The sequence below is a fragment of the Erinaceus europaeus genome, chromosome 3 (assembly GCF_950295315.1).
Source record: "Erinaceus europaeus chromosome 3, mEriEur2.1, whole genome shotgun sequence".
Classification (NCBI taxonomy): domain Eukaryota; kingdom Metazoa; phylum Chordata; class Mammalia; order Eulipotyphla; family Erinaceidae; genus Erinaceus; species Erinaceus europaeus.
Genome location: NC_080164.1, coordinates 87,271,818 through 87,287,542, shown reverse-complemented (window position 1 = coordinate 87,287,542; position 15,725 = coordinate 87,271,818). Strand labels below are relative to the sequence as shown.

General features: G+C 42.2%; 1 protein-coding gene across 1 annotated transcript in view; it reads left to right on the top strand.

Moving 5' to 3' along the window:
• The window catches only part of SLC9A4 (solute carrier family 9 member A4), an 87,887-nt gene extending 72,388 nt beyond the window's left edge, over window positions 1-15,499 (top strand). Inside the window, exons 11-12 of the mRNA XM_007532153.3 lie at window positions 2,514-2,601; window positions 14,596-15,499. Coding sequence (XP_007532215.2) covers window positions 2,514-2,601; window positions 14,596-14,948 — 441 coding nt within the window. The 3' untranslated portion in view covers window positions 14,949-15,499. The remainder of the gene's footprint in view (window positions 1-2,513; window positions 2,602-14,595) is intronic.
• The last annotated feature ends 226 nt before the right edge of the window (window positions 15,500-15,725 follow it).

Below are 15,725 nucleotides of genomic sequence, written 5' to 3'. Positions count from 1 at the left end.
ACCCCCTCTCCTTGTCACACCCTGATCCTCTCCTTGTCACACTCTGATTTTCACCAGTCACTTTTCTCTCCACCCTCTCTATGTCACATCCTGTTTCCACCCTACTTGGCAAGTATATATAAAGACAGCATTGTGAGTTTTAGGGGACCTTTAGTTTAGCTTAGCTCAGCTTAGATTGTGCTTTGTCCTGCATGAATAAAGAGATACTACCTACAGCTCAACCATGAGTCCCTGGTCATCTGTTACCCGCCCATGAAGCCAGCCCGGCGAAAACAACATAGCCCGGCGAAAACAACAAAATCTGTTGATAATCTTATGTGTTTTCTTTCCTCTGTATGTGATTCTTGTTTTTATCTTGAAGTCTTCAGAATCCTTTCTTTATTCTGACTTGTTTCACTTTAACTATGATGTATCTTAGTTTGTAGGTCTAGATTGATTATTTTGGGGACTTTCTGGGCTTCTTGAATCTTTATGTCCTTTCTGTTGTTTAGAATGGAGGAGTTTTCTTCTGTTATCTCCTCTAGTTTGCTTTCTTCAATCCTTCCTCTCTTTCCTTCCCTGGCATGCCAATAAGGCATATATTACCTCTTTTAAAGTCATCCTTTAAGTCTCTGTTGCTGTTTTCATTGTATCTTTATCTCTTTTAGTGCTCTTACTTCTTTCTTAGTTTTCTATAATTCAGCTTCCATTTTGTTAATTTTGTTTTCTGCCTCAGTTGTTCTATTCTCACCTCCCTCAACTCCATTGCTTAGTTCAGTTATTTTGTTACCATGTTCAGTTATAGTATTAGCTTGTTCAGCTAGTTGGGCTCTTAAATCAGCTATTTCAGCTTTTAGCTCTCTAGTTACCTGGAGATAGTTCATGTTTTCTTTCAGAATCTCATATATTGTTTCCCCATTTCTGATATTTTCCTCAAAAACCTTCCTCACTCCTGTGATTATCACCTCAATTAATGTTTGGATGTTTACTTATTTCTTATTTCTTTTGGTGTGTTGGAATTTTTTTTCTGGGCTTTTGTCCTGGTTCCTTGCTGCAGTGGTTCTTTTTGGTTTGACCTTTATATTTGCTTTATTTTAAAATTTGTCCTAGTGTGTTCTCATGTCCACTGACTCCTGGACCTCTGAAGCTGGTAACCTTGTGATGTGTCACAGGAGTGGGTGGAGCTGTTGCTCTAGTGGTGACACAACTGTCTTTGGAAGATGAGAGGTAGGGTCTCTTGTGTTCAAACTGAAGAGAGAAATTGACTGGAACAGTTAGGAAAAAAAAGAAGTAAAACTAATCAAACAACCCCCCCAAAAAAAAACAAATAAACTTTAGCACCCTCAAAACAAAACAAAATAAAAGACGGAGAAAATAAACATAAAGTAGCCAACCACTGCAAACAGAAGGACTATACATCAGGAACCAGAGAAGGAATTTAAAAACTAACAGAGCAAGTATAAACTCACAGCTGGGGAGGATGTTGGTCTGCTGAGGTTTCTCCAAATTCCCAAAGTGCCTATTTCTGCAGTTCTCTTCTGCAGTAGTAAGTGACTGGTCTGGATTTAAGGGGTGGTTGCCTGATTGTTTCAGTGGCAGACCAATCAGCCTGCAAGTTGCTCAGGCTGTTTATCGGCAGTTTAGTTCAAGTCAAGTAAAGTCATAGGGATCCACCTGTGTTCTGACAGAAGATGCATTTTCTGGGAAGTTCAGTCCAGGAATCTGTTCAAACCAGTTTTTATCCACAGAGGATCTCTGTTTCACTGGCTACTCCTACTTCCCAAATAAGCCAGCTTCTGGCTTGGGAACTGGAGTTGGGGTGCATTGGGAGATGCATCACTCAGCTTGTCATTGTCCTTTCTAGCACCATTTTGATAGTTCATAAATGGGTTATAATTTTCTACTGTGGTTTTTCTTTGGCCCCTCCTCTATTTTTTCTCTCCGAAAGGCCTGGAAATCCCACTGCCATTCAGAGATGCCAGGATCTGAAGGGATTTCTTGAGGAGAGTCAGCCTGGGTGTTGTCTTCATGCAGCCAGCCCTCTTATTGCCACTTGGGTTATTGCTTTGTGTTCAGTGCATGAATAATGAATCCACTGTTCTTGGAAACCATTTTTTCCTTTTTTAAAAATTTCATAGAACAGAGGGAAATTTAGGGGGGGGTAGAGAGGGAGAGAGAAAAAGAGAGATGCCTGTAGCACTTCTTCATGGCTCATGTAGCTTCTCCCCCACAGGTGGGGTCTGGGAGCTTGAATGTGTGCACTCAACAGATTGTGCCACCACTCTGATCCTCAGTTTGTTTATATGCTAGAGACAGAGAGACAGGGGGAGAGTGAAAAAGACTAGAATACCAGAGCTTCCTTCAGTGTAGTTTGGGTTGGGTTTGAATCAGCATTGTATACATACATTGTGTACATTGTACACACTATCCAAGTGAGCTATTTCGTGGGCCTCTCTTTCACTTTACTTAAATGCCTTTGAAACTCCAATTTTCACTGACTAATTCAGTTTTGTATTTATACTTGCTACCCACAGGCTGGCACCAAAAACATCCGCTACCTTTCCTTTCCTTATAGCAACCCCCAGTCATCAAGAAGAAGCATGAGGGCTGCTGAGTTCACAGGTAACCTACTGCTTTTCTTTTTCTAAAATGAAGCTTAAAGTATGGTATGTAAATAATTTCAGGCTTGTAGACCTAAAAAAGTGAAATCAAGTATTTTATTACATATGTTATATAACAAGGAAAAGAAAGAAAAAATACTGACTTAACCAGGAACTGAAATTTGAATTTTGTATAATTTTTGCTTGTCATGAAATATTCCTTTACTTTTCTTCAGTCATTTAAAAAAATGTGACAGCTGTTTTTAACTTACAAGTCACACAAAAAGGGGCAGGCAGTTAGATAAAACCCCAGGGTCAAATTTTGTTGATCCCTGCTTTGCATTTCTTTGAAGTTATGGGACTCACAGAGTTTAAAGATGATCAAAATTCTCCAAAATTGGTCATATTTACTAAAATAATTTCATCAAATGTACTGACTTAATTTTCACCATTGAATAGCTAATTCTAAGGAAAAGTCTTAGAACTACTGAAACTACCTCTTATTATGTAATCATATTATTTAATATAACAAAACCAAATTATTTATTTACACTTTTTATTTTCTGAAGATTTATTTCTTTATTTGTGTGTATGCGTGTGTGTGTGTGTGTGTGTGTGTGTGTGTGTGTGTGTGTGTGTGTGTGTGTGTGTGAGAGAGAGAGAGAATCAGAGCTCACCCTTACACATAAGATGCCAGGGATTGAACTCAGGACTTCATGCTTCAGAGTCCAATACTTTTTTCCACTATATCACCTTCTAAGCAGATTAAATTATTTTAAAAATGTGTATACATACCTAATTTTTCTAACAAAAGGTTACATATTATATTTATTTCCCTTTTTAATTTTAATTTTCCTAAATTTTAAAAACTTAAATCACATTTTTATTTCAAGTAGACTAAACACATGCAATCTAAGAATTTATTCTTGGAAGAATAAGTTTTTTTTTTAAATAAAAGTATTTTTTCTGATCTAAAAACATTATATGGTGGAGTTTATGTGCCACATTTCATTTTCAAATAGATCTCTGATGTTTAGTGAGGTTAAATATTTTTTTATATTTTTGGAAACAACTCCATTTATTTGAAGAAGTTTGTTTCTACTCTTTTTTTCTTTCTTCCTTTCTTCCTAGCTTTCTTTCTTTCCCTTCCTTCCTTTCTTCCTCCCTTCCTTCCTCCCTCCCTTCCTTTCTCTTCCTTCTTCCTTCCTTTCTTTCTTTTTTTCCTTTGTACTTGTTGTTGACAAGGCTTCATAGATTTGTGTGAAATTTTCAGTACTAAAGGAGATCAGAGAGAGAGAAAGAGAGAAAAAGATACCACAGCATTAACATAGTCCTCAATGTTGTATTACTCCTATGTGGTGTCCCAGGGATTTGAACTTGGGCCTGGAGAAGCACCCTTCCCATCTGAGCTATCTTGCCAGCTCCCATTTTTGAATCTGAAGGATACTGTGTAACAATGGCATTATTCATTGTCTATCACACATGGAATAAAATCTTAGTTCCAATGGATTTTTTTTTTCTATTTCTTATTTATTTTACTTTAATCTCTCTCTCTCTCTCTCTCTCTCTCTCTCTCTCTCTCTCACACACACACACACACACACATACACACACCAGAGGACTGCTCAGCCCTGCCTTATATTGCTACTTGGGATGAAACCTGGAACTTTGTAGCCTCAGGCATGAGAGTCTTTTGCATAATCATTATGCTGTCTCCTCCTCCCCAGCTCTTCATTGAGTTCTATTTTTTTCCTTCAAATATACTCAGCTGATTTTAAATTCTATTTGGTAAGCAAGAAGAATGATTAACCTAGAGACTCAAGAAGGAAAAACTAATGAAATAAGTCTTATCATCTACCCCTATTAAGTTTTATTTGAGTTCAAGAAGAATCAAGGTGAAACTGAAATCATCTTCAATGTGTCTCTAGGCCCAATTATTCAAAACCACCTTCTCAGCAAACTTCAAATCTTTTTGCATCAGGACAAGTCTGGGAGTGCTCAGAAGGTTTCCAGTGCAGATAAAGGCAGGAACAGTTCAAGGTGCAGGCAGGCCTTGACCAGCCAGGCTGCAAGGAGGCCAGCACTCTCCTTCCTCACTCTGCCTTTACCCTCTGGTGTCAGTACACTCAATGTAAATATCTGGAGCCTCCCTGCTGGTTTGAGGACCACTTAAACTCTTCAGAGTTTTCTTGTACCTTTCAATTTACTTGGTATAAGAAATAGAGAATTCTAACATCTTGGTGGTGGCTTGCCTGAGAAAGGGTACACATTACCATGTGTGAGGACACAGATTCAAACTACTGCTCTCTACCTGCAAGGAGGAAGCTTCATGAAAGGCATATCAGTGCTGCAGGTGTCTCTTCTCTCTCTCATTTCTTCTCTTCCTCCCTTTCTATCTCTCTCTGTAAAACAAAAATTATAATGGCTTCTGGGAATGGTGTAGTCACTGAGCCCCAGTGATGGTTTAGGAGCCTATGTAACCTCTGCATCCCTATAGCTGAATATGGGCCCCAGATCACATCAAATTGATGGGGTTCAGAGTCAACAATATTTATACACCTTTCCCATATTTGGGAGCTACTCTCTTCCCTGATCCAGCTTTCTGGTCCTTTTGCCATCCATGACATCATCTCTCTAGACCATAACTAGTATCCACCTGCATATAAGATTTCAGGCTCAGGGGAAAAAAACTAGTATAGCCACAGGCCCTTTGGAATATAGTTAAAATATGCCTACTAGCTATCTACAAAATGGAGACCCCTCCAACTCTTCATCTACACTACTCCAGCCTTTAGGTTCATGATTAGTCAACAACTTGTTTGGCTTTGTATGTTAACCATCTTTTCAGCCACCAGGTTCCAGATGCTAGCGTGATGCCAACCAGACTTCCCTGGACAGACAACCCCACCAATGTGTCTTGGAGCTCTGATTCCCTAGAACCCCGCCCCACTAGAGAAAAAGAGAGGCAGGCTGGGGTTATGGATTTACCTGTCAATGCCCATGTTCAGTGGGGAAGCAATTACAGAAGCCAGACCTACCACCTTCTGCATCCCACAATGACCCTGGGTCCATACTCCAGAGGGTTAAAGAACAGGAAAGCCATCAAGGGGAGGGGATGGGATACAGAGTTCTGGTGGTGGGAATTTTGTGGAGTTGTATCCCTCTTATCATATGTTTTTGTCAGTGTTTCCTTTTTATAAATAAACAAAAACAAAACAACAAAAAAGAAGTCTAGTCCAAGCCAGATCCTTGAGTACAAATTAAAGGAAGTCATAAAAACCAACCAAATATACTATTTTATCTTTTATGTTCAAAGTGTTGTTTCCCAGTCTCACTGCTTCTCCCCCCCCCAATAATATATTTTGGAAATGTATTATTGAACAGGATAATTGCAGATTTTTAAAAAATATTCCACACTTGAAGTACATTTATATATACCTTTGGGCACACTAGTTCTAGCTAGGGAGTTTCTCTTTTTATCTTGTTTTCTGAGGAGGAAGTAGAGAGTGGGAGGAAGAACCCTGCTTTCAGGCATAAATATAAAGGTCTTAAAATACTTAAGTTCTCAGGAGAATACTGAAAAAAATTAACTTATAATGCTCTAACTTAAAAGAAATGAGAATAGATGAGATGTGTATTAAAATATTTCTTTGGGGATGCAGTACAGTGAAAAGACTGTCCAGGGCAGGCTTTCAGTATTTGGAAGGTTGTCACAGAAGAGACATCATGGAGATTCCCAATGGCTCACCCACCTCTATTTTCTTTTTCTTCTCCTACATGTTTGCTACCATTTACCTTACCCACACATGACATATATAAGACAGACAGAAACAATCCGGTGAGGGGGATGCACAGCTGGGTATGCTCTGCTCATATTCGTTCTTCACTGCATGATGCTGAGAATCACCTAACCTCTTGAAAGCTCAACCTCTTCACCTATGAGATGTGTTGTATGCTTTACATTGGGTTGTTCTAGCTCTCCTCTGCCAAGAAAATTGGATCAGTCCTGCTAATTTCACAGGCCCGCTTGGCCTCGCCCCAAGGAACCCCAAGAGGGTTCCGGAGTTCCAGAGTTGAGGAGTTCGAGAGTGCTTGGCGCCGTCGCGGGGGAAAGAGGCAGCAGAGTTCTGTTTGGTGATTAGTTTGGTTTAGTTTATGAATCGTTGTTCCTGAATAAAGAAATACAGCTTCCCTGCCCAGCCGTATGTCTCTGGTCGTCTCTGTTACCTGCCCGTGAAGCTAGCCCGGCCAGCTGGAGCCTCCGAATTCTAACAACAGAGATGAAGATCACAATATCACTCATCTCAAAGCATTGATGTGAAGCTTAAAAGACACAACAGATGTGAAGTGATTGGCAGGATGACAGGCACATAGTAAGTTCTCAAGAGATCAGGTTAAGGGTATACAGTACATTCTTTAACCCATAGGCTAACCTCTCATATCCCCTTGATTGGTGTCTAGAGAACACAACAGGATCCCAATGTCCCTTCATCCTGTTCCTTTCTTTCCTCTCCCATAGTCATTTGCTTTGAAGTAATATACTACACCAGTTCATGGATCCCAGTCACTTTCAAAGCCAGCAACAAGCAGCTCCTGACAGCTTTCAAGCTGTTGGTCCTGCCCTTCAAGTCCTCCAACTTAATGTTGAGGGGCTGTCCTTTGCCAAACGCGTTCTTATTGGTCAATTGGCGATACAGCATCAGGCAGATGTCATTTGCCTACAAGAAACACATATAGCAGTCGATGAAGCTGCTTGATTCACCATCAGTGGATTCGATTTAATATGCTATAATCTCCATCCTAAACACCGCCGAGCCATCTACGCCAAATCATATCTTGCGGACGTTTACCATAAGGCCTCTTTGACCTTCTACGACTCCATTACTATTGGAACTATTCAGCTCGTCAACGTATATAAGCCTCCCAGTGCCTCATGGGATAATGAGGTCCTGCCTAGCCCGAATCACCCAGCCGTTTACGTTGGAGACTTTAATAGTCATCACCAAGACTGGGGATATTCCTCCACTCGTGCTGATGGCTCTATCTTAGCCGACTGGGCTTCAGCGAATGACCTCTCCCTATTATACGATCCCAAACAGCCAGGCTCTTTTCACAGTGCTAGATGGAATAAAGACTCGTCACCCGACCTGTGCTGGATTAGCACAGTCAACGGCCAAGCCTTTCCTGCTACGAGACAAGTTCTCAAGGACTTCCCGCATAGTCATCACTGCCCAGCTATCATCCACATTGGTCTCCACCTCTCACTGATTCTGTGCTCAGAGAAACTAAGATGGAACTTTCGGAAAGCAAACTGGCATCTGTTCCGTGATCTTACCAACAAATCTATTTCTGCAATTCCAATTAACTTTATTCCCTCTGAAGATTCCTACAGGCGCTTCTGCCAAGCCGTCTTCAAAGCAGCTTCCCAAGCTATTCCTCATGGGAGACGTGCTAACTATACGCCTTGTCTTGATGCTGAATGCGAGCAACTACTAAAGCAGTATGATGAGTCGGGTGACCCAGATGTGGTCGACCATCTCATTGCCTCTCTGGATGCAGCATGCCAAGCCCGCTGGCAACAACTCACGGAAAGTCTGAACTTCACCCACTCAAGTAGGAAGGCCTGGAAGCTTCTTCATAGTCTGGGTGCCGGTAGCCAACCCTCTCCCGTCTCCCATCCTCCCGTATCTCCAAACTCAGTGGCCAGTCACCTAACTCAAGTTGGACATGCTAAGATCGACCCAGTCTGGAAAAGAGAAATTTCCTATGAGTGGTCACCCCACTTCCGTTTATCTTGTCCATCTCCAAAACTCTCTCCCTTTACACTGTCTGAACTGGAAGACACTTTGAAGAGGGTTAAACCGGGAACGGCTGCTGGCTATGATAACATCACCCCAGAACTCTTTCTTAACTTGGGCACCGTGGCAAAGAAGTGGCTCACTACATTCCTGTCCCACATCTTAGAATCCGAATCTATGCCCAAAATTTGGCGTCGTGCGAAGATAATAGCAGTTTTGAAACCAAAGAACGACCCAACACTGGCCGCCAGCTATAGACCAATTTCTCTCCTCTCCATGTGTTACAAACTCCTTGAGAGGCTGCTTCTGTCACGTATTTCTCCTCTTACAGAGAAATTCCTATCACCCGCCCAAGCTGGTTTCCGCCCAGGAAGATCTACCTGCAAACAAGTCCTGGCCCTCTCAACTTACATTGAAAATGGATTCCAGAAGAATTTAAAGACGGGTGCTGTCTTTGTTGATCTCACAGCAGCCTATGACATGGTCTGGCACCGTGGTCTCCTAGTCAAGATCTCAAGATGCCTGCCTCCATGGGTGGCCAACACTATATCGTTTCTTCTCCAAAACAGAAGATTCCGGGTGCATCTGGGTGACAAGTCTAGCAGATGGAGACTTGTCTCAAGTGGCCTCCCCCAGGGCTCTGTTCTGGTTCCTTCGCTATTTAATATTTACATCAATGACCTCCCAGAAACTTCTTCAAGGAAGTTCATCTACACCGATGACATCTGCTGTGCAACTCAGGCATCCAAGTTCGACATCCTCGAGGAAACACTCATGAAAGACATGTCTCTGATATCTGATTACTGTAAAAAATGGTGACTAATCCCTAGCACTGCAAAAATGGTATCATCTGTTTTCCATCTACACCATGCCTCGGCCTCGCGTGAGCTTAATGTGCAGCTTGACAATATGAGAATCCGGCATGAAGCCCAGCCAGTCTATCTTGGCGTTACTCTCGATCGCACTCTGTCATTTCACGAACATCTCATAAAAACTGCAGCAAAGGTGGGCGTGAGGAATAACATCATTGCAAGACTGGCCAGCTCCTCATGGGACGCGAGTGTTTCCACACTACGATCATCATCTCTGGCATTATGCTATTCCACTGCAGAATACTGTGCCCCAGTATGGTTCCGTAGCCCCCATGTCCACTTGGTTGATTCCAAATTATATTCCTCCATGAGGATAATTTCTGGAACCATCCATTCCACCCCGGTTCCATGGATGCCAGTTCTTAGCAACATCGCCCCACCAGATATTCGTTGGGATGCGGCATCATCTAAGTTTATTTCCCACGTCTAGGCTCGACCGGCCCTGCCAATATACGAGGATATCTTCGCCCGCCCTGTTCAACGCTTGACGTCTCGTCATCCAATCTGGTCTCCTACGCCTACACTGAACTTCTCTGTTCCAGACTCTTGGAAACAGAGTTGGCAGTCAGCTGAGGTAAAGAACAAACACCTCATCACAGACCCCTGCAAGCATCAACCTGGCTTTGACCTAGCACGTTATGATTGGGCCCTCCTCACTATCTATTCGATAGCCCTCCTATTCGCTATCGAATAGGCCATGGCCGGTGCGCCGCTATGTTCCATTGCTGGGGAACCAGAGATGACTCGAACTGCCCCTGTGGCTACAGACAGACTATGACCCACATAGTCAATGACTGCCACCTCTCCAGATTCAAAGGAGGTCTCAAAACTTTACATCAGGCTCAACCTGATGCTGTTAACTGACTACGGAAGAAGGGCAAACGCTAGAAGAAGTTCATGTTTCATCTTATATTTTCCCTTATTGTTCTTTGGTTATAAGCTTCACCTATAAGTGATATCATTCAATGTTAGTCTTTCTCTTTCTGTCTTATCTCACCCAAGATGATGCCTTCAAGATCTGACCACAATATTGCAAGGAAGATGACTCCATTGTGTATATGTACCATAACTTCCTTAGCTATTCATCTGTCTATGTTACTTCTAAGTTTTGGCTATTACAAACTGTGCTGTTAAAAACATTGGTGTGCATAGGTCTTTTGGGGTAGTTTTTTTTTTCTGGGTAAATCCCTAGGAGACAGATTTCTGGGTCACATGGTAGGTTCATTCCTAGAGTTCTGATGAGTCTTCAGACTGTTTTCCATGTCGGTTTGACCAACTCACATTCCCACCAGCAATATAGCAGAGTCCCTTACTGACCACCACAGCCTCTTCAACAGTTGGTGTTTCTGTCTTTTCTAGTGTATGACGTTCTGACAGGTGTAAAGTGGTATCTCATTGTTGTTTTTATTTGCATTTTCCTGATCAACAAAGACTTTGGGCATTTTTTTCATATGCATGTTGGCCTCTTCTTTTTTTTAAAATATTTTTTTATTATTTATTTATTCCCTTTTGTTGCCCTTGCTGTTTTATTGTTGTAGCCTTCATTGATGTCGTTGTTGTTGGATAGGACAGAGAGAAATGGAGAGGGGAAGGGAAGACAGAGAGAGGGAGAGAAAGAGAGACACCTGCAGACCTGCTTCACCGCTTGTGAAGCGACTCCCCTACAGGTGGGGAGCTGGGGGCTTGAACCGGGATCCTTACAGAGGTCCTTGCACTTTGCGCCACCTGCGCTTAACCCGCTGCGCTACAGCCTGACTCCCTGCCTCTTCTTTTTAAAAATATTTTTCTTTACTTGTTATTGGATAGAGACAGAAAGAAATTGAGGGGGTGGGGAAGATAAAGAGGGAGAGAGACAGAGAAACACCTGCAGCCCTGCTTCTCCCCTGCAGGTGGGGACCATGGATCTCTTCTTTGGAGAAGATTCTGCCCATATCTTAGGCCCATAACAGGGTTGTCTTTTTATTGTTGAGTTTAGTGAGTTCCTTGTGTACTTTGGTGATTAATCCTCTGTGAGGTCTTTATGATGCATAAAGATTTTCTCCCATTCTGTGTTTGTGGGAGGTCTATTTGTTATGGTAGTGACCCCCTTTGCTGCACAGAAACTTTTTGTTGTTCCATTGATCTACTTTTGTCTTTGTTTTCCTTGCAATTGGTTTTGAATCAGTAAAGGTGTTTCAGAAACTTATGTGGAAGAGAGTTCTGCCTGTGTTTTCTTCTAAGCCTATGTGACCTCTGCATCTCTGTAGATCCGAGCTCACATTCTGTGGTCATCAGTAGGAACATTCCAAGCTGCCCCATTATCGACCCATCTTCCTCAGGTGTAATGTAGAATATGTTGTCCATCCTTCCTTCGGAGGATGGAACATTCTCTACCATTGTTGATCCATGTTGAGGGCAAGGTCTTATGGGGGCCCACAAAGGGGTCTGTTTTGTTGTTCCTGATAAAAATGACCGGTAACAATAGAGAGAGGGATTTATTCGAGGTCTAGGCCCATCATGTCTGTTTGGGAATCAGTTAACAATATTTATATACTTCTCCCATACTGGGAATATTGTTAACTGTAAACTCCATTGATTTGATCTGGGGCCTATAGTCTATGTAACCTTTGCATCCCTGTAGGTCTGAGCTTGCATTCTGTAGTCATGGCTAGGAACATTCCATGCTGCACTAATTTCAGAACCCATCTTCCTCGGGTGATAAGTAGAGTATGTTGTCCAACCTCCCTTTGGAGAATGGAACATTCCCTACCATTATTGATCCACATTGAGGGCAAGGTCCTCTAGGAACCCACAAAGAGATCCATTATGTTGTTCCTGATAAAGATGACCAGTGACAGTGGCAAGAGGGATCTGTTAGAGGGCTAGGCCCATCATATCTGTGTGGGAAACACAGAACTCCCTGCCTAGGGCCCCAGGTGATGGGGTGGCCTGGTAAGTTTCATTCTTCTGCATGTTTCAACCCAATTTTCCCAATACCATTTATTGAATCAGCTCTACTTTTCCCATTTGATGGGCTCCCTTGTCAAAAATTAGTTGACCATAGTCACAGGGTACTGATTTCTGGGCTCTCAAGTCTATTTCACTGATCTATGTATCAATTTAGGTTCTAGTACCTGGTCATTTAGAGTATGGTGGCTTTTCAGTATGTTTTGAGGTTAGGTAGCATAATGCCTCTATAGTTGCCCTTTTTAAAAACATTTTTTATATTTATTTATTTATTTTCCCTTTTGTTGTCCTTTTTGTTGTTGTTGCTGTTGTAGTTATTGTTGTTGTTATTGATGCCATTGTTGTTAGATAAGACAGAGAGAAATGGAGAGAGGAGGGGAAGACAGAGGGGGGAGAGAAAGATAGACACCTGCAGACCTGCTTCACTGCTCGTGAAGCGACTCCCCTGCAGGTGGGGAGCCGGGGGCTCTAACGGGGATCCTTATGCTGGTCCTTGTGGTTAAGCGCCACATGTGCTATGCCTGACTCCCTTATAGTTGCTATTTTCTCTCAAGATTGCCTTGGCTATTCTTGGTATTTCTTTTGATCTCTTTGTTCTACTCTCTTGAAGAATTTTGGTGGGACCATCATAAGGATTGCATTAAATTTGTATATGGCCCTAGGTAGAATAGTCACTTTGATGGTGTTAATTCTTCCAATCCATGGAAGAATTTTTTTTTTTTGTATCTGTTTACATGAGAAGTGTCCCATAGTTTTCAATATAAAGGTCTTTAATAACTTTGTTAGTTAGGTTTATCCCTGGATATTTGCTTGTGTTTTCTGCTACGGTGGATAGAATTTATACCATTGCCAGCATGTGTCAGCTACAGTCTCTTTTGGAAGGACTACATCTTGTCATTTGCCATGTAGCTGTCTCCAGTGATTTACCCTCCATTTCCTGTTTTCCTCAAAACACCTATCTTTATACCAAGAGGATGAAACTATGATTTAATGGTTTGGGGGTAACCATTAAGAATAAAAAATTATGGACTGGTTGTGGTGTATTACATCAGTAAAGAACTCCGAGGAAGGAAGGAAAGGGACAGGGTCAAGGACTGGGATCGTACTGCATGATGATAGAAACAGACCTAAATTGAAGTGTGAGAGTATTTTGCAGATACCTATCACAGGGAGAAGAGATATTGTACCCATATGTCAACAACTGTATTGTCAATCATTAACCATCCAAATAAAATGATAGAATAGAAGAGGGGTAGAGGAGATAGTACAGTGGTTATGCAAAAAGACTCTCATGACTGAGGCACCAATGCCCCAAGTTCAGTTCTCTGTGGTACCATAAGCCAGAGTCAAGCAGTGCTCTGGGAATAAGAAGGATGAGGAGGAGGAGGAGGAGGAGGAGAAGAAAGAGAAAGAGGAGGAGAAGGAGGAGGAGAAGAAGGAGAAGAAGAAGTAGAAGAAGGGAAAAAGAAAGAAAGAAAAAGAAGGGGAAGAACCAAGATAGTGGCTTGGAGACAACACCTGGTGTAAGATCTGTAAGAAGCTATTTTCAACCTGGGAATCTGGAGTGAGGCCACCACGTTCCAGATGATACAATAATGCCAACCTGACTCCCTCGGGCAGAGGACCTCACCATGTGTCTTGGAGCCCCACCTCCCCAGATCCCTGCCCCACTAGGGAAAGAGAGAGATAGGCTGGGAGTATGAATTATCTGTCAATGCCCATGTTCAGCAGAGAAGCAATTACAGAAACCAGACCTTCCACCTTCTGCACCCCACAATATCCTGGGTCCATGCTCCCAGAGGGATGAAGAATAGGAAAGCTATCAAGGGAGGGGCATTGGATATGGAGCTCTGGGGGTGGGCATTGTGTGGAAATGTACCCCTTTTATGCTGTAGTCTTGGCAATATTTTCATTTTATAAATAAAAAAATAAAAAAGAAAGAAAAAGAAGGAAAGAAGGAAGGAAGGAAGGAAGTAAGGGATAGATGGATGGATAGATGGATGAATGGATGGATGGAAGGAGAGAGAAAGAAAATTTCAAACCAGCCATTTTCAGAGCACAGTGCCATAGTACCTTTTATTTACTATTGGTCTTTGACCACACAAAGCATCTTTGTGACTTAGGTCCTAATGCCTATAGCCAATGGGTTTGGTTTTGTAAAAACAGTAAAACAAACAAACAGTTCCTGCCTTACATACCTACAAGAGACTAGATTTTGCTTGGGCCCCCTTCTGGGGTAGCAACTTGGTAATGGATAACTGAGCTGAGGAGAAAGTTGAGTGTTTGCGTGGGAGCTCAGGAAGGACTCTGCTTCCTTCTGAGTCCTTGCCATCTGGAGACTAAGCCGTTATTCTATGATCTAAAGTCATGTTTTCTCCCTTCTCTCGTCCTGTTTTCTAGATTATGACGGCAGTGACTCAGAACTCCTGTCTGTCATGTTCAACCCACACTCCTGCACAGGCTCCCTTCAAGAAAGACGCTGTGCACAGGAATTCATTCCAATGAAGAGCTTGCACAGAGCAGGGAAGCCATCCAACTTCAGCTTCCAGATAAATACAAGTCAAAACCAGGATGTGGTTGGAGGGAGAAGGATGGCTTTAAGATCCCAACCATTCTTTCACGTGGTGCGTGAGGAGTATGAATCTGGAGAAGAGAGTGAAGAGGACTCAGTCATCAGATCCAGATGGTCTGTTGAGCACAGACACAGCAGGGATTACCAGAAGTCCCACAGTCCTTTGCTCCATAGGAAATAGCTTTCTTGTCCAAAAGATTATTTTGGGTCCCCGCCCCCAAATATATCATCCTAGTCTTGTGAGAGAAAGCTTTTAGGGAGATTTTTTGGACAACTGAGAGCAACTTTGCAGGGCTACCACATTCTAAACCAGTGTGCAATTTAGATGAGGTTTCTGTGAGTGACAGATATGAATCCCCCCACCCCAGGAATTATTCACCAAGCTTCCCTAATAGTGTGTGGTCCATGTAATTTATTGATATACATGTGTGATTGGCCTGTAATTCACCTTGGCTATATGCATGTGTAATTTAGAATCAAGTTAGAAGGGAGAGGGCTTAGAATTTACTTCTCCCAACCAGGCCCATGGCATGTCATGAGCCGGCTTCAAAGCTGATTGTCTTTTCTCTCAACTAAATGCAGTCAGTTTCGATTTTTAATCATCACTATGCAATAATTCTGTTTCTGAGGGAGGTACAATTTGTCATAGCATTGCTGTACATAATCAGTTGCAGTAATTGAAAGATGTGATGCAGGGATGATTGGTTAATAAAGGGCTTGTCATCTATTTTATCATTGGAATGTTTATTTATTTTTTATTAGTGATTTAATAATGATTAACAAGACTGTAAGATAACAGGGGTACTATTCTACACAGTTCCCATAACCAGAGTTCTGTGTCCCATCCCCTCCATTGGAAACTTCCCTATTCTTTATCCCTCTGGGAGTATGGACCAGAATTCTTTATGGGGTGCAGAAGGTGGAAGGCCTAGTTTCTGTAATTGCTTCTCCACTGGAC